The following is a 27,929-nucleotide window of genomic DNA, read 5'->3' on the forward strand; positions in this document are numbered from 1 at the left end:
CTGTCAGTGTTGGCCAAAGACGCCCTGCCAAGCCTGTCAGACCCTCCCCTCTCGGGGGCTGCGCTTCCTTCCCCACAGATCTTTCTCTGGGGTCGGTGCGGGGGGGGGGGCGCCTGTCTGTCTTCCTCCCCACAACCCGCCACTTGCGCTCTTTTTGGAAGCGGTGATTTCCCGCAGACGGTTTCTGTTCTTGCCGCGGAATAAGGCGCACGGAAATGGGCAAGCCTCCGGGTGCCACAGGTCTCTTCTTCAGCCACAGAGAGAGAGAGGATTTCTGACCAGACAGAGGCCGGCCCATGCCTGCCCCACGCACCAACCACAGGATTATGGGAACCCTAGTTCATTAAAGGCACTGAGAATGGCGGCTCTTCATGAGAACTACAGTTCCCAAGATTCGTGGGGTGAAGGTTTCAAACAGGACGCTGCGGGGCTTGTGTCCAGATTGGCCAGGCCAAATCTCCCCAAACCCCGGCTGCCATTTAACCAAGGCCTGCTGGACTATAACTCCCGACAACCGGCGCCAGCGATGATGGGAATTGTAGTCTGTGATCACCCCCAGTCCGGCGCCCAGCGTTTCACACAGGAGGGCAACCAGGCGCCAGGACTGGGAAAAAGAAGCTCAGCTCTTGCCTCCCCCCTCCTCCAAAAACCCCCCAGCCGGTTCCATCAGAATGAGAGACGCACACAAATCTGCGAGCTTTCGGATGCCACAAGTCTCTTCTTTAGCCGGGATATTCCGGAACTGGGATATTAATAGATCATGTGTGAAACGTGCAGGGGTAAGCATGGAAATAATGAAAGAATCAACTGGATAATTATTAAACTACAGCAACACAACAACAGGATGGAAGAAGTTAAAAAAAATACTGAGATCACACATGGGTGAAGGGGAGGGGGGAGAGGGGAATTTATAAAAATGTCTAATATAATATTTCTAGTTGCCTTGCATTTATATATAGCAAAGGGAAGTCTCTAGCAATTAGGTATATTTTAATCTAGTCAGCTATGTAATAGGCTTATGTTACAAAACGAATGTTTTCGGTTTTGGAATAAAGTAATAATAATAATAATAATAATAATAATAATAATAATAATAAGTCTCTTCTTTAGCCGAAAGAAAGGAACAGGAGCCCTGTCCTTGCCATGCGTCTCAAGAATATTTCTGACACTCTTATTTGGGGAGGGGGGTGTTGCCAAGGTAATCACCCCCAGCCCAGTTTGACCTCCCCATATTTCCCTCCCCCTCTCCCCCCCCCCATCCTCTGTAACAGTGCTGGTCTCAGGCCTGGGTTCAAATCTTCCGGTGAAGTTCTCTGGGTGTGTGACTTTAGGGCCGCCGCGTCCGCTCAGCCCACCCTACCTGGCAGGGTTGCTGTGACAATAGCCGTGCGGATGCGGGGAGCCCCATGGACTCCTGGGCGCCTGAGGGTCATCCAGTCCAGCCCCCGGCAAGGATCCTAATTATTATTATTATTATTATTATTATTATTATTATTATTATTATTATTTATTTGTACCCTTCCCATCTGGCTGGGTCACACATCAAAAACTTCCCTGAACAGGATTCCTTGTCCAAACGATTCCATTCAGGCAAGCCTGTCCAGATATTTAGAAAGTAGGCATGATTATTTTTATTAGTTACAGATAGTCTTGGTCTGCCGTAGTCGAAACAAACAAACAAACAAACAAACAAACAATTCCTTCCAGTAGCACCTTAGAGACCAGGTTTGTTATTGGTACCTGCAGGTCTCAGGGCGGTTCAGAAGATAAAATTACCCAAAAAACCCCAAAACCCACACAGAATACATAATCAAAATAAAAACAGGAACAACCCAATAACCCGCCCCAAATAAGTCTTAATCTGTTTTTGGCCGACTGTTATTTCAACTTTTCAAAAATGCCAAGTTGTCACGGTTGATTAACTTCGTTGATCATCTCATTAACCTTATTGATAATCAATTTTCTTCTTTTTGTGTGTCTGATCTGACTCTGTGCACTATTGTAATTACGTGCTATTTATTTTTCCAGTAAAGAATATGTATTTTAAAACTGATAATCTTATGGTCTTTTCCTGTAAGCAGCTTTGAGGTTTTCCGCAGTCAAGCGGTTTCTGGGTTTTCCTAAATAAATAAATCGCAAGCACCTAAGTAATTAAGCAAGTAAAAATAAGTAAGTCAAAGCACATCTCTTCTGCTTTTCATTACGCTCAAGGCTTCTCCATCCTTTTCGCCGGTCATGTAAATATTTCCGACGAGCATCTCGGAGGCTGAGTCACAAATCGAACGGAAAAAGCAGCAGGAGGAGATTGCGTCGCGGGGGGTTGGGATGGATGACCCCTGGGGGTCCCACGCAACTCCACAATTCTGCGATTCAATGAAAAGCGTCGCTTTAAATCTGCCCCAAGTGACCCGGGACGGATCCATCAGCGGCGCAGGCTGCTGTCCATTCGTGGAAGCTGTCTTGGGGGTGGGGGGGGGTCCGCTCCCTTGAAGTGGGGGGCGAGGTGTGTTCCCTCCTTCCTCTCTTCTGGCCCCTTTCCCCCCCCCAGCCAGCCAGCCACCCCACCGGTGCAGCTCCAGGGCTTCACCGGACGAGCAGCCGCCTGCCTGCCTGCCTGCCTGCCTGCCCCGCGCGCGGACGGGCGGGGGAGGCGGGGCGGGGGGTGGGGAGACCCCCTTCTCTCTTTCTGTGCTCTGTGACGTCAGCGCGGGGGCGGGGAGAGGAAGTGACGCGGCCTCGGAGGTTCCCACCCTCTCCCGCCTCCGGAGGAGGAGAAGGAGGAGGAAGAAGAAGACGAAGGAGACGGAGAGGCGCCTCTGGGGATCCCGGGGATCCCAGCAGGTAGGGGGATCCCCCTCCAGGATTGGGGAGGGGGCAGAGGGAGCCCCGGAGCCCCTCCCTGGGGGGCGGAGGGGTCTGGGGGGCGCCCCCGTCCTGCCCCAAAGGAGAGCCAAGCGCGCCTCCCTTCCAGCCCCGGAGCCCCTGGGCTGCAACGCTGCTCCGATCCGGGGCTGGTTTGTGCCCCCCCCCTTTGGCAAAGGATTGGGGGTCTCTGAGCACGTGCAGAGTGCAGGTCCGAATCTTCCCGCGGAACAGCCCCCCCCCCAGTCCCGTTCCTCCGCTTGGTGAAGTTTGAGGGAAGGGGGAGAGGGGGGGTTACCCCTGAGCACGTGCAGAGTCCGAGTGCGCGCGCTTATCTCTCATATACAGACGTATCACAAGAGTTCGTTGCCGCTTGATCTGTAGACAGAACGGCGGCGGCAGCAGAAACCTCAGAATGGTTTGCGCAGAAATGAATAACAACATCCCAGAATCATGGAACGGTATAGCTAGAAGGGATCCTGAGGGTCATCTACTCCAACCCCCTGTAACGCGGGGGGGGGGGTTTGGTCCGACGTGGGGCTGGAACCCACAGCTCTGAGATCTGTCAAGCAGAAGAAGGAACAGCGCTAATCTGGGACCTTCAAAAAGCCAGAGTAGCAAGAGATTAAAACTCGTTTATAAACGAGGAGGAGCAGTGCCTCTGAGCATGTACGGAGGACCAAGGGGTTAGGGGTAAGCCCCTTTGTGTTCTGTGAGGGGGGGGCAGAGACACACACACCATAGGAGAACCCTGCTTTGCACACACACACACAGCCAGTTCAAAAAAATATCGCGGGAGAAACCCCCCTCCCTGTGTTTGGATGAGTCCAAAGAAACCCAGAGGCTCTGCCAGGCTGGCAATCCCCCCTCTGCCTGGCTTGGTACATTCCCAGCCCTGTTCGCTGGTGCTGCTTTTGCACTCAGCTCCCTTCCACTTCTGGGCTTTTCCCCCTTTGGGGCACCCGGTTGGCCCCTGGGAGAACGGACAGGGCTGGGCGGGGCTCTCATGGTGCCGGGGTTGGACTGGATGACCGTTGGGACCCTTCCGACCCAAGAGTTCTCTGAGAATTTAAACTGCGCTTCTCTTTCCTGCCTCGAACCCGCAGCCCGCCATGGCGACGCCGGCCAACGTGCAGAGTGCCAGCAAGACCTGGGAGCTCAGCCTGTACGAACTTCACCGGACGCCGCAGGTGAGGAGGAGGAGGAGGAAGAGCAGGCCTGACGCCGGGGGGGGGGCTGGGTTTGGGGCAGGGGCCACGAGGGACCTTGGAAGAGCCCCCTTTCTCTTCATCTTCCCCACCCCACAAATATCCGGGACTTGTGGGAAGATCTTCTAAGTCCCTCTCCAGGTCCCAGATTTTAAGGGGATCACAAATTCGGTAGCTGTGGTGGTGGGAGTTTTTGTAATTTATTTATTTTTTAATTGCCTTCAGTTTGTTTCCTTTTAGGTATTTATTTGTACTTTGCTAGAGGAAAAAACACAATTGGAAGGGTATCTTGCGCTAATGTGCTTCCTGCTAAGAAGTTTTATTCCTTCTTACCTTTAAGAGTTTCTACACTATTTAATAAGTTGTCGATAATCGATAATCTCTGACTTGTCCAAATCCTTTGTTTTTATTTATTTCTCTGCTCACCACTGTTTTTTTGTTTATTGTTTACTCATTCTCCGTTGCATTTTTGCGCTCGTGCTGATCGTTTTCATTATCGTCCGCTGCCTGGAGATTTTGGAAGCATTAAATTAAGCGGTTCGCAAATGCTTTGGCATGAGTAGATTCATAATAATAGATTCTCGAGCTTTTCCAGCAAAAAAAAACAGGGTGGTTTCCGGTGGGCTTCTGGAATCACAGAATCGTAGAGTTGGAATCTCAGCTGAAGCGTCGCTGATAAGCGGCCAAAGAACTGTAGAATTGTTGAGCTGGGAGGGGGACCCCAGCGGTCATCTAGCTCCACCCGCTGCAAGGCCGGCCACGCTCCCATTTTGCTCCCTGGAAGCTGAGCGAGGAAGCTCTCTCTTTTTCAGGAGGCCGTGATGGACGGGACGGAGATTGCCGTCTCCCCGCGAAGCCTCCACAGCGAGCTGATGTGTCCCATCTGTCTTGACATGCTCAAGCACACCATGACCACCAAGGAGTGCCTGCACCGGTTCTGCTCCGACTGCATCGTGACGGCCCTGCGGAGCGGGTGCGTGGGGCCCGGGGGGGTGGCATTCAGGGGGGTGGCAGAGAGGCAGGTCCCAGGAAGGCCCGTCCCGAGTTCCCGCAAGTGAGCTGGTCCCAAACTGTCCGGGGCTAGTGGCGAATTTGGCCCGACTACAAATGGGTACCTGGTCCGAAATCCATGACTGACCATTGAAGCAACAGTTTTAAAATATATACAGTCGTACCTTGGGTCATACCAGTGTGGTGTAGTGGTTAAGAGCGGTAGATTCGTAATCTGGGGAACCGGGTTCGCATCTCCGCTCCTCCACCTGCAGCTGCTGGGTGACCTTGGGCCAGTCACACTTCTCTGAAGTCTCTCAGCCCCACTCACCTCACAGAGTGTTTGTTGTGGGGGAGGAAGGGAAAGGAGAATGTTAGCCGCTTTGAGACTCCTTAAAAGGAGTGAAAGGCAGGATATCAAATCCAAACTCTTCTTCTCTTATTCTTCTTACAGATACTTCAGGTTACAGACCCGCCAAAACCCGGAAGTACTGGAACATATTTCTTCCGGGTTTCAGGGGTCGCACCTGCGCAGGTGCGCTAAATTGTGCTTTGCACATGCACAGAACCCCCAAATTGCAACCCGTGTATGCGCAAGACGCGCCGCTGCAGGTTGTGAACCTGCATCTTGAACGGATCGCGTTCGCAACCCAAGCGTCCACTGCAAATTAAAACTTAGTCGCTAACATATAACCTAAAGTTATCATTTAAGACCTTAATTATTATGATAGTACAGCTTGTTCCCCAAGTTTTATGGCAGTTGCACAGAATTTGGCCACCCTTAACGTGGCCTCAGGATCCTTGTCCCCTACCAGGGATTTTAGACGTTGAAGTTCGGATTCATTTGGAGATTTTTCATAAAAACCGAGCGTATCTCCCTGTAGAAACGGCAGTGTAACAAGGCATGAGAGACGGTTTTTACCTCCATCAAGCCACAGGGGCAGACTCGTTCCGCGTATGGTTTACCCTAAAATCTGCCCTGCAATAAGGCGGATGGCAGCACGTTGAATCTAGCGAGGGTAAATGACCATCTGTATTTGGGTATTTGTAATTTTGACAAATAATTTGCTGGGATAAATCCTCTCCCATTATCTTTTATTGCCGGGTGTTTATTCATCTCACGCACGTGGCACGAAGCAACGGGAAGCAACAGCTCTTACCGCCAGAAAGTTTTCCCCTGATGTTGCGTAGTAGTAATAACAATAACAATAACAATTATAATTATAATAATTTTATTTATACCCCACCCTCCCCAGCCAAGACCGGGCTCAGGGCGGCTCACACCAAATACAAAAAAAATGATTAGAATACAGTTTAAAAAACAAAATTAAAATACAACATTAAAACATTAAAATGCAGCCTCATTTCGGTAGAACTCAATCAAAAACTTTTTTGGGGATTAAAAACCAGACTGGTCCTACATGGGCCAGAAAAAAGGCAGGGAAGTCCCCAAATAGGAGTTCCATCACAGAAGGAGAAAGGAAAAAAAGAAAAGAAAATCCTCTTTCTTTTAACTCGAAGCCACGGGTTCAAGTCCTAGGCTCTCTAAAGCAAGGAGTTCCAAGTGCTTCAGCCCCGCGACCCTTTCCAGCTGCTTCCTCACACTCGGCCCACACCTTGATTTTTGTTCCCCGGTTTCCTCCGCCGCAGGAACAAGGAGTGTCCGACCTGCCGCAAGAAGCTGGTCTCCAAGCGCTCCCTGCGCCCCGACCCGAACTTTGACGCCCTCATCTCCAAGATCTACCCCAGTCGAGACGAGTATGAGGCGCACCAAGACCGGGTCTTGGCCAAGCTCAACCGCCTGCACAACCAGCAGGCCCTGCGCAGCAGCATGGAGGAGGGGCTCAAGATGCAGGCCATGAACAGGTACGGGGGCTCAGGCGGGGGGGGGGGGTCTCCTGCCCTGACCCCGAGAGAGAGATCCATCTCCTCTCGAGATTAGCAGACAGATTCCTTTCGGATCTCCTCTGGGTCTTCCCAGCGCAACCTTGTTCTTTGGGACCACATGTCTGGAGGCGGTTGGAGGATGGATGGCGGCTAACAGATTGAGATTGAATCCTGACAAGACAGAAGTACTATTTTGGGGGGACAGGGAGCAGGCAGGTGTGGGGGCCTCCCTGGTCCTAAATGGGGTAACTGTGCCTCTGAAGGACCAGGTGCGCAGCCTGGGAGTCATTTTGGACTCACAGCTGTCCATGGAGGCGCAGGTCAATTCTGTGTCCAGGGCAGCTGTTTACCAGCTCCATCTGGTACGCAGGATGAGACCCTCCCTGCCCGCGGACTGTCTCACCAGAGTGGTGCATGCCCTGGTTATCTCCCGCTTGGATTACTGCAATGTGCTCTACGTGGGGCTACCTTTGAAGTTGACTCGGAAACTGCAGTTAATCCAGAATGCGGCAGCTAGACTGGTGACTGGGAGCAGCTGCTGAGACCACATAACACCGGTCTTGAAAAACCTACATTGGCTCCCAGTACGTTTCCGAGCACAATTCAAAGTGTTGGGGCTGACCTTTAAAGCCCTAAACAGCCTCGGTCCAGTATATCTGAAGGAGCGTCTCCACCCCCATCGCTCTACCCGGACTCTGAGGTCCAGCTCCGAGGGCCTTCTGGCGGTTCCCTCACTGCAAGAAGCCAAGTTACAGGGAACCAGGCAGAGGGCCTTCTTGGTGGTGGCACCTGTCCTGTGGAACGCCCTCCCACCAGATGTCAAAGAGAACAACAACTACCAGACTTTTAGAAGACATTTGAAGGCAGCCCTGTTTAGGGAAGCTTTTAATGTTTAATAGCTTATTGTATTTTAGTGTTCTCTTGAAAGCCACCCAGAGTGGCTGGGGAAACCCAGCCAGATGCGCAGGGTATAAATATTATTATTATTATTATAATTCAGTCTGCTTTTACAAAATCTACTGGCACATTTGTAAAGCTAAACAGGGTCCAGTTTGGTTTCTAATTGGATTGGGGTGGGCTGTGTGTTGAGACCCCTACTTTATAGGGGGTTGGAGTAGATGACCTTTGGGGTCCCTTCCAACTCTACTATTCCACGATTCTATAGGAATCCAAAAGCAGCTGTAATCTCCCTCCTTTTTTTTTGCAGAAGTGGATGGAATTTGCAAGCTCGTTTGTTTATTTATTTATTTACGATTTATTTCTTCCGAAAGGAGCTCCAGAGTGTCTAGGAGAAGGAGGGGCAGCAGAATAGCAAAATAGATTCCAATGAAAATGCCATAAATAAACATGTAGAAACAATCCAGCATTTTGAGCATCTGGATTGATTTCAAAGTAACCCCACCTGACTTTGAGGTTGACACGCTGCAGGCAGGTGCTGAGTAGATTGGGGGGGCATATATTTAATTTCATTTAGCAGGACCTATGTGCTGCTTAATGAATAAAAGTCTCTTACGTCGTCTTCATGCAATAGTATGATGCATTCATTAAAAATAAATAAACCAGTGGCTGGGAGTAAACAGGGTAAAGCTGACAATAATATTATGAAAAGAGAGACTAAAAGCAAAAGACAGGCACATTTCTGCAATTGCTATAGGGGATTATTTCTTAAAATGCCATGCAGATTATTTCTTCGTTCACTTTAATAAATGCTTAAGTATATCCTCCAGAGAAAACAATTCCCAGGGCGTCTGGAGTGAAGATTATTAGGTGTGTTTTCTGCCAAGAAACTCGACTTCTTCTGCTTCCGACTGTAAATTGCTTGATTTTAATATTTCTATGCTGAGGCCACTTTCCCTGGGATATAGTGCTGAAAGGAGGTGCTTAGGAAATCTAATAATAGAGGAATAATAATAATAATAATAATAATTATTATTATTATTATTATTATTATTATTATTATTACCCAGACATGTAGAATCATGGGATGGTAGGCTTGGAACGCACACCAGGGTTCATCTGTCTGGAATGTCAGCTATCAACAGTAACAGCAGCAGCAATAATACTAATAATAATTCATAGATTTCTTTAAAGGCGTTGTAAGCGGGATCATGTGTGATGTTTTGATTGAAATTACCTGTATTCTTAATCTCTCTCTCTCTCACACACACACAAACACACACACACAAGTTTTTAATAGCTTTTTCTCTATTGTCTTTTCTATGATGTTTTCCACTTTTTCTATCTTATCTGTAAACTGCCCTGAGTCCAGTCTGGGGAATAATAATAATAATAATCAACAAAATATTAAAATACTGTAATGCATCAAACATTAAAAGCTTCCCTAAACAGGGCTGCCTTCAGATGTCTTCTAAAAGTCTGGTAGTTGTTCTCTTTGACACCTGGTGATATTATTAATATAATTAATAATAATGCAAGATTAATAATATGCAAGAGAAATCCTTGTTGTCCTTTGGCCACACTTTCTTCTTCCAACCAGCTTTGGGGAATCCTATAAACCTGTGTCCTTTAATAGACCATATATTTATCCTTTTAATGCTTAGTTGTTTTTTAACGGCAGCTCTCCCACCCCATTTTTTTTTTAGCTTTTTCCGCTTTGGGTTTGAGCTGCCCTGAGTCTCTGCCAGGGAAAGAGGCAGGATAGAAATGAACATAACCATAACTGTACAATGGAGTCATGAGGCAGGGAGTTCCACCGGAGCTTTTGCTAGTTTTATTTGGTTGGTGGCTGACGCTCCCGCCTCTTTCCTCCAGGGGGCAGCGTGCCCGGAAGCACCCCCAAGAGTCGGACAACACCACCTTCAGCGGGGCAGAGGACAACTGCGACAGCCGCTCACACCTCAGCAACGCCTCGGCCCCCAGCCAGATCGAGGCCGGGCCGAGCTGCAAGCGCTCCCGGGCCTCGGACGAGTCGTGCGCTGAGCCGGAGACCTCGCACGAGGGGGGCCGCCGGAGCCCCGAACCAGGCGCCGAGCCCGGCAGCAGCGAGATCGAATTGGTCTTCCAGCCTCACCCTGTCCTGGTGGAGAAGGGAACCTACGCCCAGACCAGGTGAGCGGCAGGCAGTGGGAACCCTCCTGATCCGTCCAGGGCGGCTCGCGATCAAACACACCCACCCCAGTGGGAGGCCACCTCGGGTGTTGGGGAAGGTTGCCGGGGGGTCATTGGGCTGGAAGGGACCCCCGGGGGTTATTCCGGTGACTGGGGAAGCCCAGCCAGATGGGCAGGGTATGTTAACGGAGAAATCAGACGGCAAAAAACAAGGGCACCAGCCAAGAAGACCAGAGCAAAACAGCAATCAGTTGGCTTGGTCTTGATTGAAGACTGTCACAACTGGACTCCCACCTGCCACCAGGTGGAACAAGATGGAAGCCCCGAACAAGAGAGACCCCAAACTTTTATTAGCTGCTAATCCCCATGTTATGGGATGCGGGTGGCGCTGTGGGTTAAACCACAGAGCCTAGGGCTTGCCGATCAGAAGGTTGGCGGTTCGAATCACCACGACGGGGTGAGCTCCCGTTGCTCGGTCCCTGCTCCTGCCAACCTAGCAGCTCAAAAGCACGTCAAAGTGCAAGTAGATAAATAGGTACCGCTCCAGCGGGAAGGTAAATAGCATTTCCGTGTGCTGCTCTGGTTCGCTAGAAGCAGCTTAGTCAGGCTGGCCACGACCCGGAAGCTGTACGCCGGCTCCCTTGGCCAATAAAGCGAGATGAGCGCCGCAACCCCAGAGTCGGCCACGACTGGACCTAATGGTCAGGGGTCCCTTTACCTTAATCCCCATGTTACACCCCCCAAACTACATCACGGTTACATCATGAAAGGGGAGGTCTGGTGGCAGTAATCTGAGCATCCTGGACCCTGCCCCATGATTCTCCTTGCCCTCCACCAAACACCCATCAAGTGGAACAAAAAATATATTTACATTTCCCTGTTTCCCAGCCAAGTTTGTCTTCAGCTCGGTTTGTTATTTCTGGAATGGCTCTCAGGTATCAGGAGGCCAGGGATTATCCCTCAGGCAGAGGGGCTGCTGAGTAGCTGAGCTCACGTGTCTATATGAATTTCTGAAGTTTTCCCAGTGAGCCAGTACATAGATGCATTTATCAGTGAATTCTTAAATTTGGTATCGTGCAGCAGAGGCCCTTTGAATAGATAGGAAGAAACTGTGACGTAGTGTTTTGTGGGGACAAATCACAAAAGTCACAGAAGTGATTGTGCTGATTTTGGTAGTGGGCTGCATGTGCATGATATCTGCTGGAGGGGCAACCCCCCCAACCTGTACATAAATTCCTGCAACAGGTATAAATAATAAATTATTATTATTATTATTATTATTATTATTATTATTATTTATTACTACTACTACAGGCAGCCCTGTTTAGGGAAGCTTTTAATGTTTGATGCATTTTAATGTTTTGTTGGAAGCCGCCCAGAGTGGCTGGGGAAGCCCAGCCAGATGGGCAGGGTATAAATAAATTATTATTATTATTATTAATATTATCCAGTCCAACCTCCAGCCCAGCCTCTCGTTCTAGCATCTCAAGGAAGGGGAACCCACCGCCAAGTCCTCAGACCCCCACACTCCACCCCACAACGTCCTCCCCGCGCCCCTAACTCTGCCTCCCCCTCCCCGCCAGGTACGTCAAGACCACGGCCAACGCCACGGTGGACCACCTCTCCAAATACCTGGCCCTGCGCATTGCCCTGGAAGAGGCTCCGGGGGCCGGGTCCGAAGCCCCCGCCCTGGAGGACGTCAGCGAGAAGCAGTACACCATCTACATCACCACGGCCGGGGGGGCCTTCACGGTAATAGTCGGACCGGGGGGGTGCAGGACATTGATGGGGAGGGTCTCCCCCCACCCCCGAGGGATGAAGGGTGCTGCACCCCGCAGGCCGAGGGGGTTCTGGGTTCGAGGCCCTGTAGCAGAGACGGAACCGGTTGCTGCCTGGTTGGGCAAGTTGAGTTTTTTTGGGGGGAGGAGCTTTTTTGGGGGGGGGGGTCCCAGGATCAGGGTTTTCCTTCTCCTAGATGGGCTACTTTATTTGATACGATGCAATAAGAGCATAGAAATAGATTTCGTGGTTAATCCATATACCGTTTGCTTGCTGAAAGGGTTTCTAAGCTGTTTGCAGGGTAAAGTTAAAGTGGCGCGTCATTCAAATCCAAGACGGGAGGACGGCTCCATCCAAGCCTTAAAATAAATGGGGGCTGCAAGGATTGTTTGCACTGGCCAGGGTCATCTGGCCCAACCCACTGCCATTTGCCCAACCCGGCTCTCGAACCCAGATCCCTGAGATTAGGAATCTCTTGCTCTACCCACCAAGTTGTCCCTGGTCCACAAAAAGTGTAAAAAGTAATGGGGTTAAAAGACAAAAATGTAAAGGAAGCTGTTATTTTATTTATTTATTTCTATCTTTTTCCTTTTTATCTTTCTCTCCAAATGAAAAGGAAGCGAGGGGTTGTTTTATTTATTTATTTTTCCTTTGCCCCCTTTTTGTCTTTCACTCCTCTTTCACTCAATAATAATAATAATAATAATTGTTGTTGTTGTTGAGTGAAAGAGGACTGAAAGACAAAAAGAGGGGGAAAGAAAAATAAATAAAACAACCCCTCGCTTATTATTATTATTATTATTATTGTTAAACTAGTTGGGTTTTCATTGTTTCTTATGAGATATATATACGAGAAGCTCCAGGTCTGGCCAAACGTTTGCCTGAGTAGGTTTCTGTTCAGCCGCCGGCGGGTTGCCAGTGCAGATGGGGGAATCTCATATTTTGCCAATCTCTTTATTTTGGTGGTGGGGAAACAATTTTTATTTGCAGAATTATAACATTACAAAACACGTATCCATATTTAGAGATTTCTCTGAACTCCCTGGGTCCTTTTGTCAACCTTTTCAACTGCATATTATCCCACAAACCATGCTTTATATCTCTCCGTCTTGCCATGATAATTACTGTATTTTTTGCTCTATAAGGCACACTTTTTCCCTCCTAAAAAGTAAGGGGAAATGTGTGTGCGTCTTATGGAGCGAATGCAGGCTGCACAGCTATCCCAGAAGCCAGAACAGCAAGAGGGATTGCTGCTTTCACTGTGCAGCAATCCCTCTCGCTGTTCTGGCTTCTGGGATTCAGAATATTTTTTTTGTGTGTTTTCCTCCTCCAAAAACTAGGTGCGTCTTGTGGTCTGGTGCATCTTATTGAGCGAAAAATACGGTACATTTTGCCAATCTCATTATGTTGTGACCCCCCCCCCCCGAGATCTACAGGCACAGAGCGGCATGCAGATTTAATCATGAAAATAAAAAAAGAATGTTTCTGCGGGGAAATGGCCTGTCTCACTGCAAGGTGATAGCCATAGCTGTCCGCTTTTCCCTTTCCTTGCGAGGAATCCTATTGGGAATAAGGGAATTTCCCTTTTAAAAAGGGAAACGTTGGCAGCTATGCTGATAGCCCCCCCCCCGGTCTGTGGTGAAAGGGGGCAGAAAAGGGGGGGGCTTCTCTTAGTTCTGCACTCCCAACGCCGCTGCCTCTCCTTTTTCCTGCAGACCCTGAACGGATCCGTCACGCTGGAGCTGGTGAATGAGAAGTACTGGAAGCTGAGCAAGCCCCTTGAGCTGTACTATGCCCCCACCAAGGAGCAGAAATGAGGGCCGAGACCCCCCCCACAAGACTGTTGGGGAAACAGCAAAAGAGGGGGGCACCGGCATGGCCCCCCCCCCAAACGAGGAGGAGGAGGAAGGAAATGAAAGCGCTTTGCAAGGGGTGGGGGGTTGCCCAAATGGCTGAAACTGCTCCCCCCCACACTCCACCGCTTCTGGCACACTTAGCCCCCCCACCCAGAAAAGACTGATGCCCCCCCAAGAAGGCTGGGGGGCGGGGGAGCGCGATGGCATCCCATCCCTCTCTGTTTTGGCTTCTCCAAAGGACGTATGCCCCCTCCCTGAGCAGGGAAAATTGAGGGGGGGCGCCTTGCAGTGGTGGGGGGCAAGATGGGGTGCTGCTGCTGCTGCTGCTGCTGCTGCTTGGACCAGATGTTTCTCTCTGGCCTTTTTACAGCTGTTATCTCTCCCCCCCCCTTTTTGTGGAATTTAATTCATCAAGGAGTTTTTTTGCCTCTTTGAAAGACTGGAGCCTCTCTCTCTCTCTCACTAGGAGGTGGGGCAGGGCCAGGTGGGCATTCAGACCCCACAATCCCAAAATTGTAGGTCTGCAAGGGAACCCCAGAGGTCCTCTAGTCCCACCCCGTGCAATCCAGGAGTATCAGCTACAGCATCCATGCCAGGTGGCTCTAATAATACATGGAATGTAATTTAGTTAACCCGTTAAGAGAGGAGCCTGGCATTACTTCTGACCTCAGTTGTGGACCTGGAAGGGAACCCCAGACGTCATCTAGCCCAACCCCGCGCAATGCAGGAATATGCAGCTGTTCCTTAAGGGGCTGGAACCTGCAGCCTCGCTGTATCTACCTTGAAAGCCTTTGCCTTACCTGGGCGCTTGGAGCCCCTGGCCCTGCCTCGTAATCCGGCAGGTATCTGCCATGTGAGGTTTTGAGCAAAGGGCCCTCCTCACCCCTTCTCTCTCTCGGGCCTCTGGCAAACCCGGGGAAATCTCAAGTTGCTAGATCTCAAGGAACTGGATTCCCCCCCCCCCCCACCCTGTGCTCACTACTCCAAAAAGACCAGCGGTGTTTTGCTGCCACAAACTGAGAGGTATAGCCAGATTAGTGACAACACAACACAGGAGACGGGTCCCCTTTTTGTGTGTCCGCACCCCAAATGCTGTGTTAAGGTGTGGGAAATTGCAGTTTAACTCTGCAAAGGCAGCTGTGTTGGACACCTGCTTGGAAGGGCGAAGGGTCTGGCAGGGACGCAGCCCTGTGGCTGAGGGGCCCGACACCTGTTCTGCACTGCAGAACGGAGGCCCCGGGTTCAAACTCTATCGCAGACCTCAACACACACTCAGTGCTTGTGAGCTTAGCAGCCGCAAAGGAGCATTTCTCCCCCCTAAAAAAGAATATTTAAAAAAACTGAGCTGCCCGTTTGGTTCCGGACACGGCTCTGGGACTCCTTTTAAAAACCCCTTCTGCTTAGGAAAGGCAGCGGGATGCAGTTGGTTGAGGGTGGGGGGGAGGCCTCCGTATCTGAGTGGTTAGAGCACTGGGAGGTTCTGGGTTCAAATCCTGCCGGTGGCATCTCCAAGCAGGGCTGCCGAAAGCACAAAACTCGCCTGGAATTCTGGAGTCAGAATCAGCTGCCGGTCAGAGTGGGCAGCCCTGGGCAGCAAGGACCCCGAAGGCAGAGAGAGAAACCACACAGCGCGTCCGAAGGCATTTTGCCCTTTAGTTTTGTGTCAACAAATTTCCTTTAAAAAATGAAGCCCGAACGCACGACGGCAGGCAGGTTAGGAAGAGGACGGCGGAAGGTCCTTGGAGAAAGGGGCTTGCTTTGCGAGGGCAGAGTTGGAAGGGACCTCCAGGGGCCATCTAGACGAACCCTCTGCAATGCAGGAAGTGCAGCATAACAAAAGCAAGTAAGAAATGGTTTGAATGCAAAGTCCGCTTTTGCAGGAAAATCTTGTCCCACACACAGGAAGGTGAACCCGCCAAACCCGCACCCGGGACCTTAGCTTTCTCCTTAGTTTTTATTTTAATGAAAAGTCTTAATAAAAGCATATATACAGATGTGCACACAACCTCTCTTTGAAAACCTGGAGAGAAGGAGCCCCACGGGTGGATTTTTAAAAAAGAGTTCCTCTCCCACAGAATCAAAGAATTGTACAGCTGGGACCCCCAGCGGTCATCAAGCCCAACCCCGTGCAGTGCAGGAATCTCAGCTCGATTGTACCTGATGACAGGCAGGGGGGGAATAGAGGAGGGGCATCTTTGCACAATGCGCTGCAGCGGGTTGGTCTAGAGAACCTCCCGGGGTCCCAGCCCCACAGTTCTGTGGTTCTAATCAGCTGCTGCAAAGGAGGAGGAGGCGGCGACTTAGACAGGGGTGAGAGAAATTAGCAGAGGAGGAGGCAGGGTGTGGGGAGGGTGCTGGGCTCAAGGGACCCCCTTGGGGCTTTGGGTGGGGGTCTCTGGAGGGTCTTTGAAGCAGCAGCAAGGCCAGGGTTGGTGGCATCCCCTTCAATAGTTTGGGTTCTCCCCAATGGATCCAGGATGAAATCACCAACGAAGGGAGTTTGGGGAGAGAGGCATCTTCGGAGTCAGGCTAGCGACCTGCAGAAAGGGAGGGTGTCAGAATTTAGAGGTTCATGGCAGGAAGTGGGGAGTAAAAGCTTTTATTCTGCTTGGCGACCCCCCCTTTGTGGTTCTCTGTCCCAAGCCAAGCCCCCCCTGCTGTCACATCTGGGGGGCACCCTTGTAAAACATCTGGCTGTGTGGTCCTCCCTGGCAGGGTTGTTGTGGGAGACAGGGTGGTATAATAATAATAATAATAATAGTTTTTTTAATTTATACCCCACCCTTCCCGGTTCAAAAACCGGGCTCAGGGCAGCTAACAACAAATTTAAAACACTTAATTGTAAAAGCAGCGTAAAATACAGTGTTAAAACATGGATAACAATAAAATTAAAAGTTGAGAAAGTTAGGACCTGCGAGAGACCAGAGTTCAAATCCTCATTCAGCTGTGTAATTCGCAGGGTGACCTGGGGGGGGGGCACAACCTCTTTCTTTCTCTCTCTCTCTGCCTACCCTACCTCACAGGGTTGTTGTACGGGGTGAAATGGGGGGGGGGACTCCCCTGTGTGCTGCTATAAATGCAATAGGGAGAGGAGGGCAGGAGAGATTTCCCAGAAGCTTTTCACTTTGCTGACTCTGAAAGCAGGGGACCCGAGTGGACCCGATCCTTGGAATAACTGGAGGGTGGGGGACTTGAAGGCTGGCTGTGGGATCTTTGCTGGAAGGGAGACCCCTGCCCTTTCCCCTCCAAACAACTGCCCTAACCCTTAAAAAATTACCCCGATGCTCAGCCAGAATTTGTCGTCCTAAGAACACGAGCAGAGCCTGCAGGATCAGGCCAAGGAACATTGCAAGGCTGCCCAAGTTGGCTTCTTGTGGCAGGTAGTTCCATAGTTTAACTAAGCAGGAGAGAGGGAGGGAGCAAAGGTGCTCTTACCATTTGGGTAGGTGCTGCCATCAATGGGGGCGTAGCCTGGAAGTGGGAGGAAAAAGAGGGAGTCAGCAAAAAGAACGGCCCCCAACCAGAGGAAAACCCCACCCAGCCGCCCACCTGAGGGGTCACCCATCAATGGGACCCAAGCTGATGAGAGCTCAGAGGTTTCAGTGTATAAATCTTAAGGAGTTGGCAAAAAGCGGTGTATAAATCTTAAGGAACCGGCAAAAAGCGGTGCAGAAATCTTAAGGAACTGGCAAAAAGCGGTGTATAAATCTTAAGGAACTGGCAAAAAGCGGTGCAGAAATCTTAAGGAACTGGCAAAAAGCGGTGTATAAATCTTAAGGAACCGGCAAAAAGCAGTGTATAAATCTTAAGGATTTGGCAATAAAGCAGTGTATAAATCTTAAGGATTTGGCAATAAAGCAGTGTATAAATCTTAAGGATTTGGCAATAAAGCAGTGTATAAATCTTAAGGATTTGGCAATAAAGCAGTGTATAAATCTTAAGGATTCGGCAATAAAGCAGTGTATAAATCTTAAGGATTCGGCAATAAAGCAGTGTATAAATCTTAAGGATTCGGCAATAAAGCAGTGTATAAATCTTAAGGATTCGGCAATAAAGCAGTGTATAAATCTTAAGGATTCGGCAATAAAGCAGTGTATAAATCTTAAGGATTTGGCAATAAAGCAGTGTATAAATCTTAAGGATTTGGCAATAAAGCAGTGTATAAATCTTAAGGATTCGGCAAAAAGCAAAACCCCATCCCCCCAGCTCATGTTCTCCTCTGGCCCATACCTTCGGGGAATCTCCTCTTCCAAAGGACGGTGCCCACGGCAAGGAGAAGGATGCCGACCCCCAGCATGCCCGCCGAGACCCCCACTTTCCACCGGAGGTCCAGAGCCAGGCCTGGCGCTGAGGGAGAAACAGAAACGGCAGGGAACTGTTAAATGTGGGTCGCCTTCCTCACCTGTGGGGCAGGAGGTTTTCTGACCCCCCACCCACCCACCCTCTTAACCGCTTGGATCTGTGGGGCTGGTGCTGCCACCTAACACCCGTCCTGACTTCGTAAGGAATCAGCATTTCAGTGTGGCAGCTCCTGAACCCTGTGGAACTCCCTGCCTCTTGATATCAGGTGCCTGCGAAAAAGCATTCTTGTTTCTGCAGATGTGGGTGGGTGTTTCAATCTGCTTATCGCTCATCACCGATTTTTACTTATTGTTCTATTCCCCCCCCCTTCCTTGGGGTTTTTTAAAGCAGAGGTTGGTTGGCCATCTGGCAGGAAAAGCTTTACCTGAGATTCCTGCATTTCAGGGGGTTGGTCTAGATGACCCTCAGGGTCCCTTCCAATTCTACAATTCTATGATTCTTACTAACTGCTTGGAGTCGTCCCGCCCCCCCTCAAAAAGCGACATATAGATTTAATGATATAAATAAATGAGGTAATAATAAATAAATAAGTGCTTGGTGTGCAGAAGGAGAGCCAGTGCTGCCAGTCTGTGCGGACAAGGCTCAGCGAGATCATAGAATCCTAGGCTTGTGGGCTCGGAAGGGACCCCCAGAGGCCATCTAGGCCAGCCCCCTGCAGCTGGACCTTTCCTCCAGATCTCAAGTTAGTTGGTGGCTCATTGTGGTCACTTGGAAGAGGGGGGGCGAAGAGACATTCTGCACATGCACAGAGGCATTTGGGGAATCCAGTGGGAGGCTGCCGTTCTCTTTCAAAGCCATCCAAGTCGGTGGCAGGGAGTTCCATAGCTGAACTCTGTGCTGCGTGAAGCAGCCCAGCCCCGCCCCCCGCCGTCACTCACCCCAGTCCTTGGTGAGGGTTTCATTCAGGCTCACGTGGGTCACCTGGCAGGTGTAGGTGCCTCCCTGCCGGGGGTCCACGGGGAGGGTGAGCAGAGTTTGGTAGGTCCAGTCCCCGTTGCTGGAGGGCGCTGCCCCCAGGCCTGTCCCGTTCTTCAGGGGGCCCCCGTTCCACAGCCAGGTGACGGTCACGTCTTGCGGGTAGAAGCCCCACACGACACACGCCAACATGATGGACTCCGGGGTGTTCTGAGGGATGACAGGGAATACCCGGACCTTTGGGGGAGCTGTGGAGAGGAGGGGGGTACAGAATCAGAATCCGCATTAGATCCTTCGTGGGTTGGCTCAGCTGCATGCCTCCTGGTGGGATAATCCTGCCATCACTTGCCACACCACCTGCCTTCACTACTCAAGTCACTTGCTGTCACTTGCCTTCACTTGCCACACCACTTAATAATAATAATTTATTATTTATACCCCGCCCATCTGGCTGAGTTTCCCCAGCCACTCTGGGCGGCTCCCAATTGAGTGTTAAAAACAATACAGCATTAAATATTAAAAACTTCCCTAAACAGGGCTGCCTTCAGATGTCTTTTAAAAAAAAGATAGCTGCTTATTTCCTTCACATCTGAAGGGAGGGCGTTGCACAGGGCGGGCGCCACCACCGATAAGGCCCTCTATCTGGTTCCCTGTAGCCTCACTTCTCGCAATGAGGGAACCGCCAGAAGGCCCTCGGAGCTGGACCTCAGTGTCCAGGCAGAATGATAGGGGTGGAGACGCTCCTTCAGGTATACAGGACTGAGGCTGTTTAGGGCTTTCAAGGTCAGCACCAACACTTTGAATTGTGCTCGGAAACGTACTGGGAGCCAATGCAGATCTCTCAGAACTGGTGTTATGTGGTCTCGGCGGCCGCTCCCAGTCACCAGTCTAGCTGCCGCATTCTGGATTAATTGCAGTTTCCGGGTCACCTTCAAAGGTAGCCCCACGTAGAGCGCATGGCAGTAGTCCAAGCGAGAGATAACTAGAGCATGCACCACTCTGGCAAGACAGTCCACGGACAGGTAGGGTCTCATCCTGCGTACCAGATGGAGCTGGGAGACAGCTGCCCTGGACACAGAAATAACCTATGCCTCCATGGACAGCTGTGAGTCCAAAATGACATCCAGGCTGCACACCTGGTTCTTCAGGGGCACAGATACCCCATTCAGGACCAGGGAATCCCCCACACTCACCCGCCCCCTGTCCCCCCAAAACAGTACTTCTGTCTAGTCAGGATTCACAGTGGTGTAGCGTGGGTTGTCAGCACCCGGGGCAAGGCAAGTAATTTGCACCCCCCTAACCTGTGGATTTGCACCCCCTAACCCCCAGATGTTGCGCCCGGTGCGGCCGCCCCCCCTGCACCCCCCACGCTACGCCACTGAGGATTCAACCTCAATCTGTTAGCTGCCATCCATCCTCCAACCGCCTTTACTTCATCCTCCACTTGCCACGCCACTTTCCCCACCTGGCTTCCTCCAGGTACAACCTGTTTGGGGCTGCTACTCTCTCCCCCCGGCCCCGGCGCCCCCCACTCACTCTTCCTGAGCGCCGTCGGTCCCCACAGCGAGTGGACCTGCCCCTGGCAGCGCTGGGCCTCCCCCTTCATCTGCGCCCCCAGGACGGCGTTCAGGTGGTCCGCGAAGTAGGCGGTCAGCTGGTCCCAGGGGCTGTAGGCGCCCAGGCCGCAGGGCACGAAGCTCCCGCTGGATCCCTCGAAGCAGATGAAGGGGATTTTGTTGAAGGCCACCGTCCAGTTGAGCCAGAGGGCGCGACCCCCGTCCGAGAGGAAGCAGTCCTCCTGCAGGTGGACGACGAAAGCCCCTGCGCCGGCAGGGAAAGGGTTAAGGGATCGAGCGGTGGGTTATTTGCACCCCACTTTTTTCTCAAGGCCGAGTCTCCCCTCCCTCTTCCAGCCCCCCAACAACGACCCTGCGAGGTCGGTCGGGCTGCAACTTCCGCATCCAACGACCCCCGGATCTCTCGATCCTTCCCGCCCCTCCGCAGCCTTACCTATTGGCAGGTAACTCAGCGCCAGGCAGAGGCCGGCCAAAGCCGCCCCGAGAGGCCGCATCCTGACTCCGCTGGGCGAGGAGGAGGAGGAAGAAGAAGGGGGATCCGCTTTGCAGGCTCTGGATCTCTCTCCGCGCTCCTAGGGATCCGCTTGGCAAGGGATCCCGGGTTTCGTTTCTGCGCTCTCTGGCCGGATCACCAACTCTGACCGGCCCCCGGATCCCAGCGAGATATCTGCTATCGCGGATCCCTTCACTGTAGTTTTGGGGAATCTTTTTTTGCGTGGGGGGGCAGTGGATCCCTTCCTCCCTCCAGAGGAGGGTCGCCGTCTCTGGATCCCAGCTGCTCGAGGGGATTCCTCAGAGAGAAGGATCTCCTCTGCTGCAACTTCTGCTCTGGCCGCGTCCAGGGGAGCCGACTCTGCCCCCCAACCTCAGCCCCACACTGGGGGAAGGGAGAAGCCAGAAATCCCCCGTCCCGCGGGGAGCCAATGGGGAGGCCGCCCGCCGCCGCGTCATCAGTCGCCGGGCAGAGAGGAGCCGTCGGGGTTTTTCAGGAGAAAAGTGCGAAGGGCAGAGCAAGGGTTGCATTTTATCCTGGGGCCACAGACTAGTTCCCTGGCGCCCCCCTCTCTGCCCCCCATCCCGGCTTCCCGGGGTGCAAAGCAGGGCCGGCGAGGGGCGTGGCCTGGAGAGAAGGGGCGTGGCCTGAGCAGAGTCCCGAGGGCCGGGCAGCGAGGCCTGGAGGGCCGCAGTTGGGAGGTTTCTACACACGCCTTGCCCTAATAATAATAATAATAATAAAAACCATAGAAATTCGCTCCACTATTAAGTTGGATGGGATCTCCGAGGGTCATCCAGACCAACCCGCTGCGATGCAGGAATCTCGGGGCGTTCAGAGGGCCAGAACCGGCCCCCAGTTGCTTGAGCCAGAGCTCCTGTTTGGTCGTTGTTTTTTGCATTTTGCAGAACCACCACCAGCCAGAGGGGATCCGAAACCGCCCGGCGACGCCACATATAGAATCAGGCCCCCCCTCCCCCTCCGCCTCACGCTTCCTCTTTCCCTCCCCTCCCCCACGGCGCTTTGGCTCGGGTCCACTTTCACTTTCGCCTTGCAAAGCAGCCGGGCGAAGCGTCAGGAAGCTGACACTCGGGTTCCGGGGGTGGGGGACTGTGCGGGAGGTCTTTGGAAAAGATGGGACGGGTCTCTCTTTTTTCTTTAAAAAAAATGATTTTTATTAAATTTTCCACTTTGATATAATCACATTTTGTTACATAATTCTATAACTTAATATATTACTCTATAAGAGCATCGACCTCCTTCCCTCCCTCTTTCTGACTTCCACACACCTTTCTCTAGTCTTCGCGTTTCTATAATCACATGTTTACCTTCTATCTTATTGTAATATTTCACCTTGTTAAATCAGTTCCTTATATTTACATTGCAAAACATTTCAATTCAAGCCTGCAAACGTTTTCAGATGTTTATGATTTTCTTTCATATAAAGTATAAATTTGTTCCAGTCCTCCTGAAACAGTTCGTCACGCAGATTACTGATCGTCAACTTGGCCATCTCTGCGTCCTCCACCATCTTAACCTGCCAATCTTCCAATGTTGGAAGTTCCTGATGTTTCCATTTTGAGCCAGAAGTATCCTTGCAGCCCTTGTGGCATCATAGCTGTCAACATACAGATTTGAAAATAAGGGACCAGCAGCCTCAAAAATAAGGGACTAGCAGCCAAAATAGGGGATTTTGCTAAGCTTATACGGAAATCCGGCACTGATGGAGCCATGCTGCTTTGGCTGCCACTGACTGTGTTTTGCAGGGGGTTGGACTAGATGATCCCAAGGGTCTACAACTCCGACCCAAGAAGAGGGGCAGACAAAACTGGTGAACGACGTCCAGATGGCAAAGCTTACAGGCAGAATTAGAAACCAGGAAAAGGACCTCTTTAATCAAGAATGGGGAAAGTTTATGTTACGGATAAAATCTGGGTGCGGAGCTACCCTGCCACCCAGCTCGTCGGACTAAGTCCGCGGGTCCTAGCGGAAGAAAATGAGCTCAGCCGGAGCACAGGAGCAAACTACAGAAGATCCAAGTTTATTGCGCAACAGGTTCAAGACGAGATTGAACAGCGAGAAAGGGGTGACATGAACTTTTGAAACTCCCTCCATGTCCCAGAATACAGTGCAAAATACATCCCAGTTACATCATGAATATATTAAGGAAAGGTTGGGTTACACAGATTACATCATGAATACATAAATAAGAGGTTGGGTTACACCGGATTAACATATGGAGGAGGGAGGGGGGAATATGCAGAGCTGGAGATATGCGCAGATAAGCGCTTCCTGAGTGCCGCATGGGAAGACAATGGCCAATGTATGCATAGTTTGTCACCTGGCATTGCCCAGAGGAAAGGCTTGGCAGAGTGATTTGACAGGATTAGGGCCTTGGCACCTTGCTTGAGGGATTAGGGAGGACAGGGGGGGGGGTGATGGAGTCCTAGAGAAATTGAGCAAATTGGCACGTTGATTTTCTATGAATTTTATAGATTTTAGTCCCTTTTGACATTGACAATTGGGAATAAATGGATATATTGTAGCAAAGAAGGAGAAGAAGACATGCCCCCCCTTCCGTAACAGTTTATAATTTAGTTGAAAAGCTATTGTAAAGAGTTACATACATTGGTAGGACTGACAGAACACTTGTAGTAAAAAATTGAACTATGGATGGACAAAGGATTTATAAAAATAGAGTTAGGAAAGGGGTGCAGAGGGGGAAATCACTACATTCAGATGCTGCACTGGTTGGAGGGGATGCTAAGCAGCACGTCGGGGCTGACATCATCCTGGCGCGAGGAGTTCCATCGGCCCTTCCCCGCCCGAGAGAGAGGCAGTTGCGGCGCTGCCACGGCCACTGAAGCGCCGCCCTTCTGCGTCCCTCCCCATCCCCTCCTCTTCCTCCCCCCTCAGGCCGCCTCCTCCGCCGCCGCTGCCGCCTCTGTCTTCCCCTGGCAGCATGGCGGAAGTCTCGCAAGAGAGGGGCTGCCCGCCGCCACCCGTCTCCTCACGACGCGCCCCGAGGGGTGTTGTAAACAAAAATTGCCCTTTTCCCTTATGGGGTATCCAAGAGCCCATATAGAATCCTTACATAGGTTCCCTATTGGTAGGAGAGAATAACAGAGACCAGCCAGAGAATATTGAGAAGCAAAGCAGCTAGTAAACTTGATCTTTATTGCAACAGGGTCCTCACTCACCACACGCAGGAGGGAGGAGGAACCCAGAACAATGGCACGCAAGGCCTTATAAAGACTTTTGAAATTGCCCGCCTTGGAGTTGTTACGGAAGGGGGGGGGGATGACTTCTTCACTACAATATATTTGCTCAATTTCTCTAGGATTCCATCACACCTCCCCTGTCCTCCCTAATTCCTCAAGTAAGGTGTCAAGACCCTAATCCTGTCAAATCACTCTGCCAAACCTTTCCTCCGGGCAATGCCAGGTGACAGACTATGCATACACTCAGGAAGCGCTTATTTGCGCATATCTCCAGCTCTGCATATTCCCCCCTCCCTCCTCCTTATGTTAATCCGATGTAACCCAACCTCTCCTTAATGTATTCATGATCTAATCTGTGTAACCCAACCTTTCCTTAATGTATTCATGATGTAACTGAGATGTATTTTGCACTGTATTCTGGGACATGGAGGGAGTTTCAAAAGTTCATGTCACCCCTTTCTCGCTGTTCAATCTCGTCTTGAACCTGTTGCACAATAAACCTTGGATCTCTGCATTTTGCTCCTGTCCGGCTGAGCTATTTTTTCTTCCGCAGGGACCCGCGGACACTTAGTCCGACGAGCTGGGTGGCAGTGTAGCCCCGCACCCAGATTTTAGCCATAACAGTTGGCGCCCAACGTGGGGCATGCGGTTCTCCCGCGTTGCTGACCGGGCCCCCCGAAATCTTCAGCTGGCACCAGGCCATTTTGCCTGGGAAGATCCTTTGGACCCCCGGCCATCTTCCGGGCGGTAATCGAAAGCCCCAGGAGTTCAGCCGGGGAGCAAAGAGGGATCCAGCCCGCTTATTCATCGATCCCGGGATCATCATAAAGGACGCGTGAGTATAAACAAGGAAAAGGAAAATCCAGTGCACTGGTGGGAAGGGGGTGGAAGTCTCCTGGCAACTGAATTCTCTGCCCTCCTCTCTATCGCTCCTTCTCGCCTATCTCTTGGTCCAATTGGTGAGAGAGACCGTGGACTGCTGCTCAACCCAAAAGGGGGGTTCTGAGCTCTATCTCTTTCTCCTCTCAAACCCTCCAGTCAGCCGCACCAATTGAGAGTCTGAAAGTAAGACGGAGAGACCCGGCTTGGAAAGACAGCCGACTCTCTGCAACGGGCATCTCAGTTGAAAGCAAGGGGCTGGAGTTCTTCTTCCGAACTTCCTGAGCGCCCTTACGGAGGGGGCAGGAAGGGGTCTGGCTTTCTATCCCAATCCCAGCCGCACTGGTCGGTGCCACGTAACATGTGTATCGTGCGTGAGCCTGCTTCCAAAAGCAAGGGGGATTTTCGGTTCAAAACTCTATCCAGGGTTCACCCGATCTGGCACCGCACGGCACGGCCATTCAGTAGGGCCCCTTTTCCTGAGATTGTGACGATAGGTAGGAGGTTGCCAGGAGGGATAGCCCATGAGGAATTGGGCGGGATCGGCAGAGTGGAAAAGGACCCCAGGTTATTAAATAGGAAATAGGAAAGGAATAGAAAAAGGAACCGAGTGGGTGAAGCTCGTTAAATTGTTAGGAAGTTGCCAAGCAACAAGGAAAAGGAAAAACCCTAAATAGCCCCCTGTACAAGTTACCCAAATCCAAATCAACCCCTCTCTTTCTCCCTTCTCTAGCCCCCACCAAAAAAAGAGAAAACAACAACAACAAAAAGCAACAACAACGCATGCATATATAAAGGGGTACCAAGTCAACTAAGCATTGTGAGCCCTGCCAGTTTGGTTAACTGGTTGTGTTTGAAGAGGCAAGGAGGCTCTTAAAACCATGTGGGACCTTCCTACTAATTTCACTTAATGAAGCCAAAGGAAGCAGCCCAACTCCTTGCAATAACCAACTAAAGGATGAGAGTATATATGTTTACATGTTGTCTGTTATGTGTGTTGTGTGTTAATACATATATGAAAATATATATGTTTACATGTTGTCTGTTATGTGTGTTGTGTGTTCCTTCCGTCTCTGACAGACTGGCTTTCTTAAGTGTGCATAGTTTAAACTGCAAGCTTGCTTCAAAATTTAAATCTAGGGAAACAAAATGAGAATGAAAGGTGCAAATGTTTGTTATTTGAGAGAGGCTCCGAAGAGTCTTTCTCCGAGTAGCTTAAGTGAGGAGTATGATTTTAAGTTGATGGTAGATAATGTTATGTTGCAACCTTTGAGTTTGTGATTCTACATCCGTGTTCCAGTCTTTTTTTCCAGTATTTTGAAATATGCTGTGAAGAAACTAATGTTTCTGCTGCAAAAGCCTAGTTGAGCCAACTGCTCTCTCAAGCTAAAATGCAGTGTATGTATTTCATGCCTATGAAAATAGGTGTTCCTTCTAAGAAAATTGTTAATAAAAGGTAGAAGCTTTGATAGACAACAATTGTCTATCTATAGAGTCCAGTCCTGATACCAGTCTCTAAGATCAACCAGGGTTTCCTGGCTTCTTATTGGAAAATACCTCCCCCACTTCTTTCAGTCTCTTTCAGGTCCCCCCCCCTTCTTACTTCTGTGCCAAGTGATTCTACTGCTGAGTAAGGTTCCTTCAACAAGGGAGGGGGGCACATTCTTTGCTAAAAGTACCCGACATCTCACTTTCCTATGTATCGTTATTTAAAAAATCGTAGTTAGCCGTACTATTCCTATGCAAGTTCAGAGACATTATTAACTTTTGTATCCCGTTTAAATCAAATCCAGGACTGGTTTTATTATTTGAGTGGGTATATCAACTGAAATAACCCTATGCTTATAAAATATTCTCTCCCAGATTCTCTTCCTATCTTATCTTAGGAAAACTGTTCTTCCGTTAGAGGAATCTATATAAAGCTGGGTACTTTTATTTTTCCTCTTCCTTGGTACATGATAGGAGCATTGGTTGTGCTCTCTTCCCCAGTAGTGCCTGTGTACATAAGTATGTGTGTGTCTCTTTGGTAGTACAAACCTTGCTGTGAAATCTTGCTGTGAACCCTATATTTTGGAGGGTTGGACTAGATGACCCCAGGGTCCCTTTCAACTCTCCCAATTTGTGGCTGTGTGGAAGGACATGTGTCTGCAAGCATTGCAGGGTAATTCTTAAATTCTGGTGTGGTGATGGAGTTGAAATTCAGCCTAGCTTTGCTCTTTAGTTTTAAAAGGTGAGAGGTGAAGCTGTGATGTGATATTTGCAAATGACCTTAAGAGGCATGGCTTGCAAGCCCCCCTCAGGTTTGCATAAACCCACACATCTGGTATGGTAGATACCAAGTTATTATTTAGCGCACATCTATATAACACGCGTGTACATTGTATTGGTCCGTGTTGCTCCCTCCTTTGCTGCCCTGCTCAACCCACCTCCTTTTCCATTAGATCCTATTCCCATTCATAGGGCACCCATACCTTCATCGAGATTTAGGGTGCGGAGAAAAGATTTGCAAGTTCTTACAGAACTTTAATGCAAATCTATCTCCGAATGGGGGACTGTTACAGAAGGGGGGGGCATGTCTTTTTCACTACAATATATTTGCTCAATTTCTCTAGGATTCCATTCACCACCACCACCCCCCCCCCCCCGTCCTCCCTAATTCCTCAAGTAAGGTGTCAAGACCCTAATCCTGTCAAATCACTCTGCCAAACCTTTCCTCCGGGCAATGCCAGGTGACAGACTATGCATACACTCAGGAAGCGCTTATCTGCGCATATCTCCAGCTCTGCATATTTCCCCCTCCCTCCTCCTTATGTTAATCCGATGTAATCCAA

At 50.4% G+C, this 27,929-nt stretch overlaps 2 protein-coding genes across 3 annotated transcripts; one reads left to right on the plus strand and one right to left on the minus strand.

Moving 5' to 3' along the window:
• Positions 1–2,696: 2,696 nt before the first annotated feature.
• Positions 2,697–15,700, plus strand: RING1 (ring finger protein 1). 2 transcript variants are annotated; one of them, XR_014560636.1, is made up of 8 exons: positions 2,697–2,841; positions 3,969–4,052; positions 4,883–5,043; positions 6,711–6,926; positions 9,720–10,016; positions 11,600–11,768; positions 13,511–14,139; positions 14,171–15,700. XR_014560636.1 is itself a non-coding variant. In XM_083725054.1 (7 exons), exons 2-7 carry the CDS (start codon positions 3,975–3,977, stop codon positions 13,610–13,612), a joined length of 1,023 nt encoding a protein of 340 aa, XP_083581180.1. In that variant the 5' UTR covers positions 2,697–2,841; positions 3,969–3,974; the 3' UTR covers positions 13,613–15,700. The 2 variants fall into 2 exon arrangements, 1 of the variants encoding a protein (XP_083581180.1); XM_083725054.1 differs by having other exon boundaries at positions 13,511–15,700.
• Positions 15,285–21,418, minus strand: LOC310837950 (class II histocompatibility antigen, M beta 1 chain). Its single transcript, XM_083725210.1, has 6 exons — positions 20,939–21,418; positions 20,465–20,749; positions 18,892–19,176; positions 17,882–17,998; positions 17,087–17,122; positions 15,285–16,188 (listed from the first exon to the last, which is right to left on the minus strand). Exons 1-6 carry the CDS (start codon positions 20,997–20,999, stop codon positions 16,181–16,183), a joined length of 792 nt encoding a protein of 263 aa, XP_083581336.1. The 5' UTR covers positions 21,000–21,418; the 3' UTR covers positions 15,285–16,180.
• Positions 21,419–27,929: the final 6,511 nt, after the last annotated feature.

This window comes from Podarcis gaigeae, assembly GCF_964106915.1.
Source record: "Podarcis gaigeae genome assembly, chromosome: 2".
In the NCBI taxonomy this organism is placed as follows: domain Eukaryota; kingdom Metazoa; phylum Chordata; class Lepidosauria; order Squamata; family Lacertidae; genus Podarcis; species Podarcis gaigeae.

What these genes read in the sequence shown, in the direction of transcription:
- RING1 (XM_083725054.1), top strand. Translation starts at nt 3,975, where the DNA reads ATGGCGACGCCGGCCAACGTGCAGAGTGCCAGCAAGACCTGGGAGCTC. An exon ending in GTGACGGCCCTGCGGAGCGG is followed by an intron (nt 5,044 to 6,710) that starts GTGCGTGGGGCC and finishes CCTCCGCCGCAG; the next exon opens with GAACAAGGAGTGTCCGACCT. An exon ending in CGGCCGGGGGGGCCTTCACG is followed by an intron (nt 11,769 to 13,510) that starts GTAATAGTCGGA and finishes TTTTTCCTGCAG; the next exon opens with ACCCTGAACGGATCCGTCAC.
- LOC310837950 (XM_083725210.1), bottom strand. Translation starts at nt 20,999, where the DNA reads ATGCGGCCTCTCGGGGCGGCTTTGGCCGGCCTCTGCCTGGCGCTGAGT. An exon ending in ACCGACGGCGCTCAGGAAGA is followed by an intron (nt 19,177 to 20,464) that starts GTGAGTGGGGGG and finishes TCCTCTCCACAG; the next exon opens with CTCCCCCAAAGGTCCGGGTA. An exon ending in AACCCTCACCAAGGACTGGG is followed by an intron (nt 17,999 to 18,891) that starts GTGAGTGACGGC and finishes TTTCTCCCTCAG; the next exon opens with CGCCAGGCCTGGCTCTGGAC.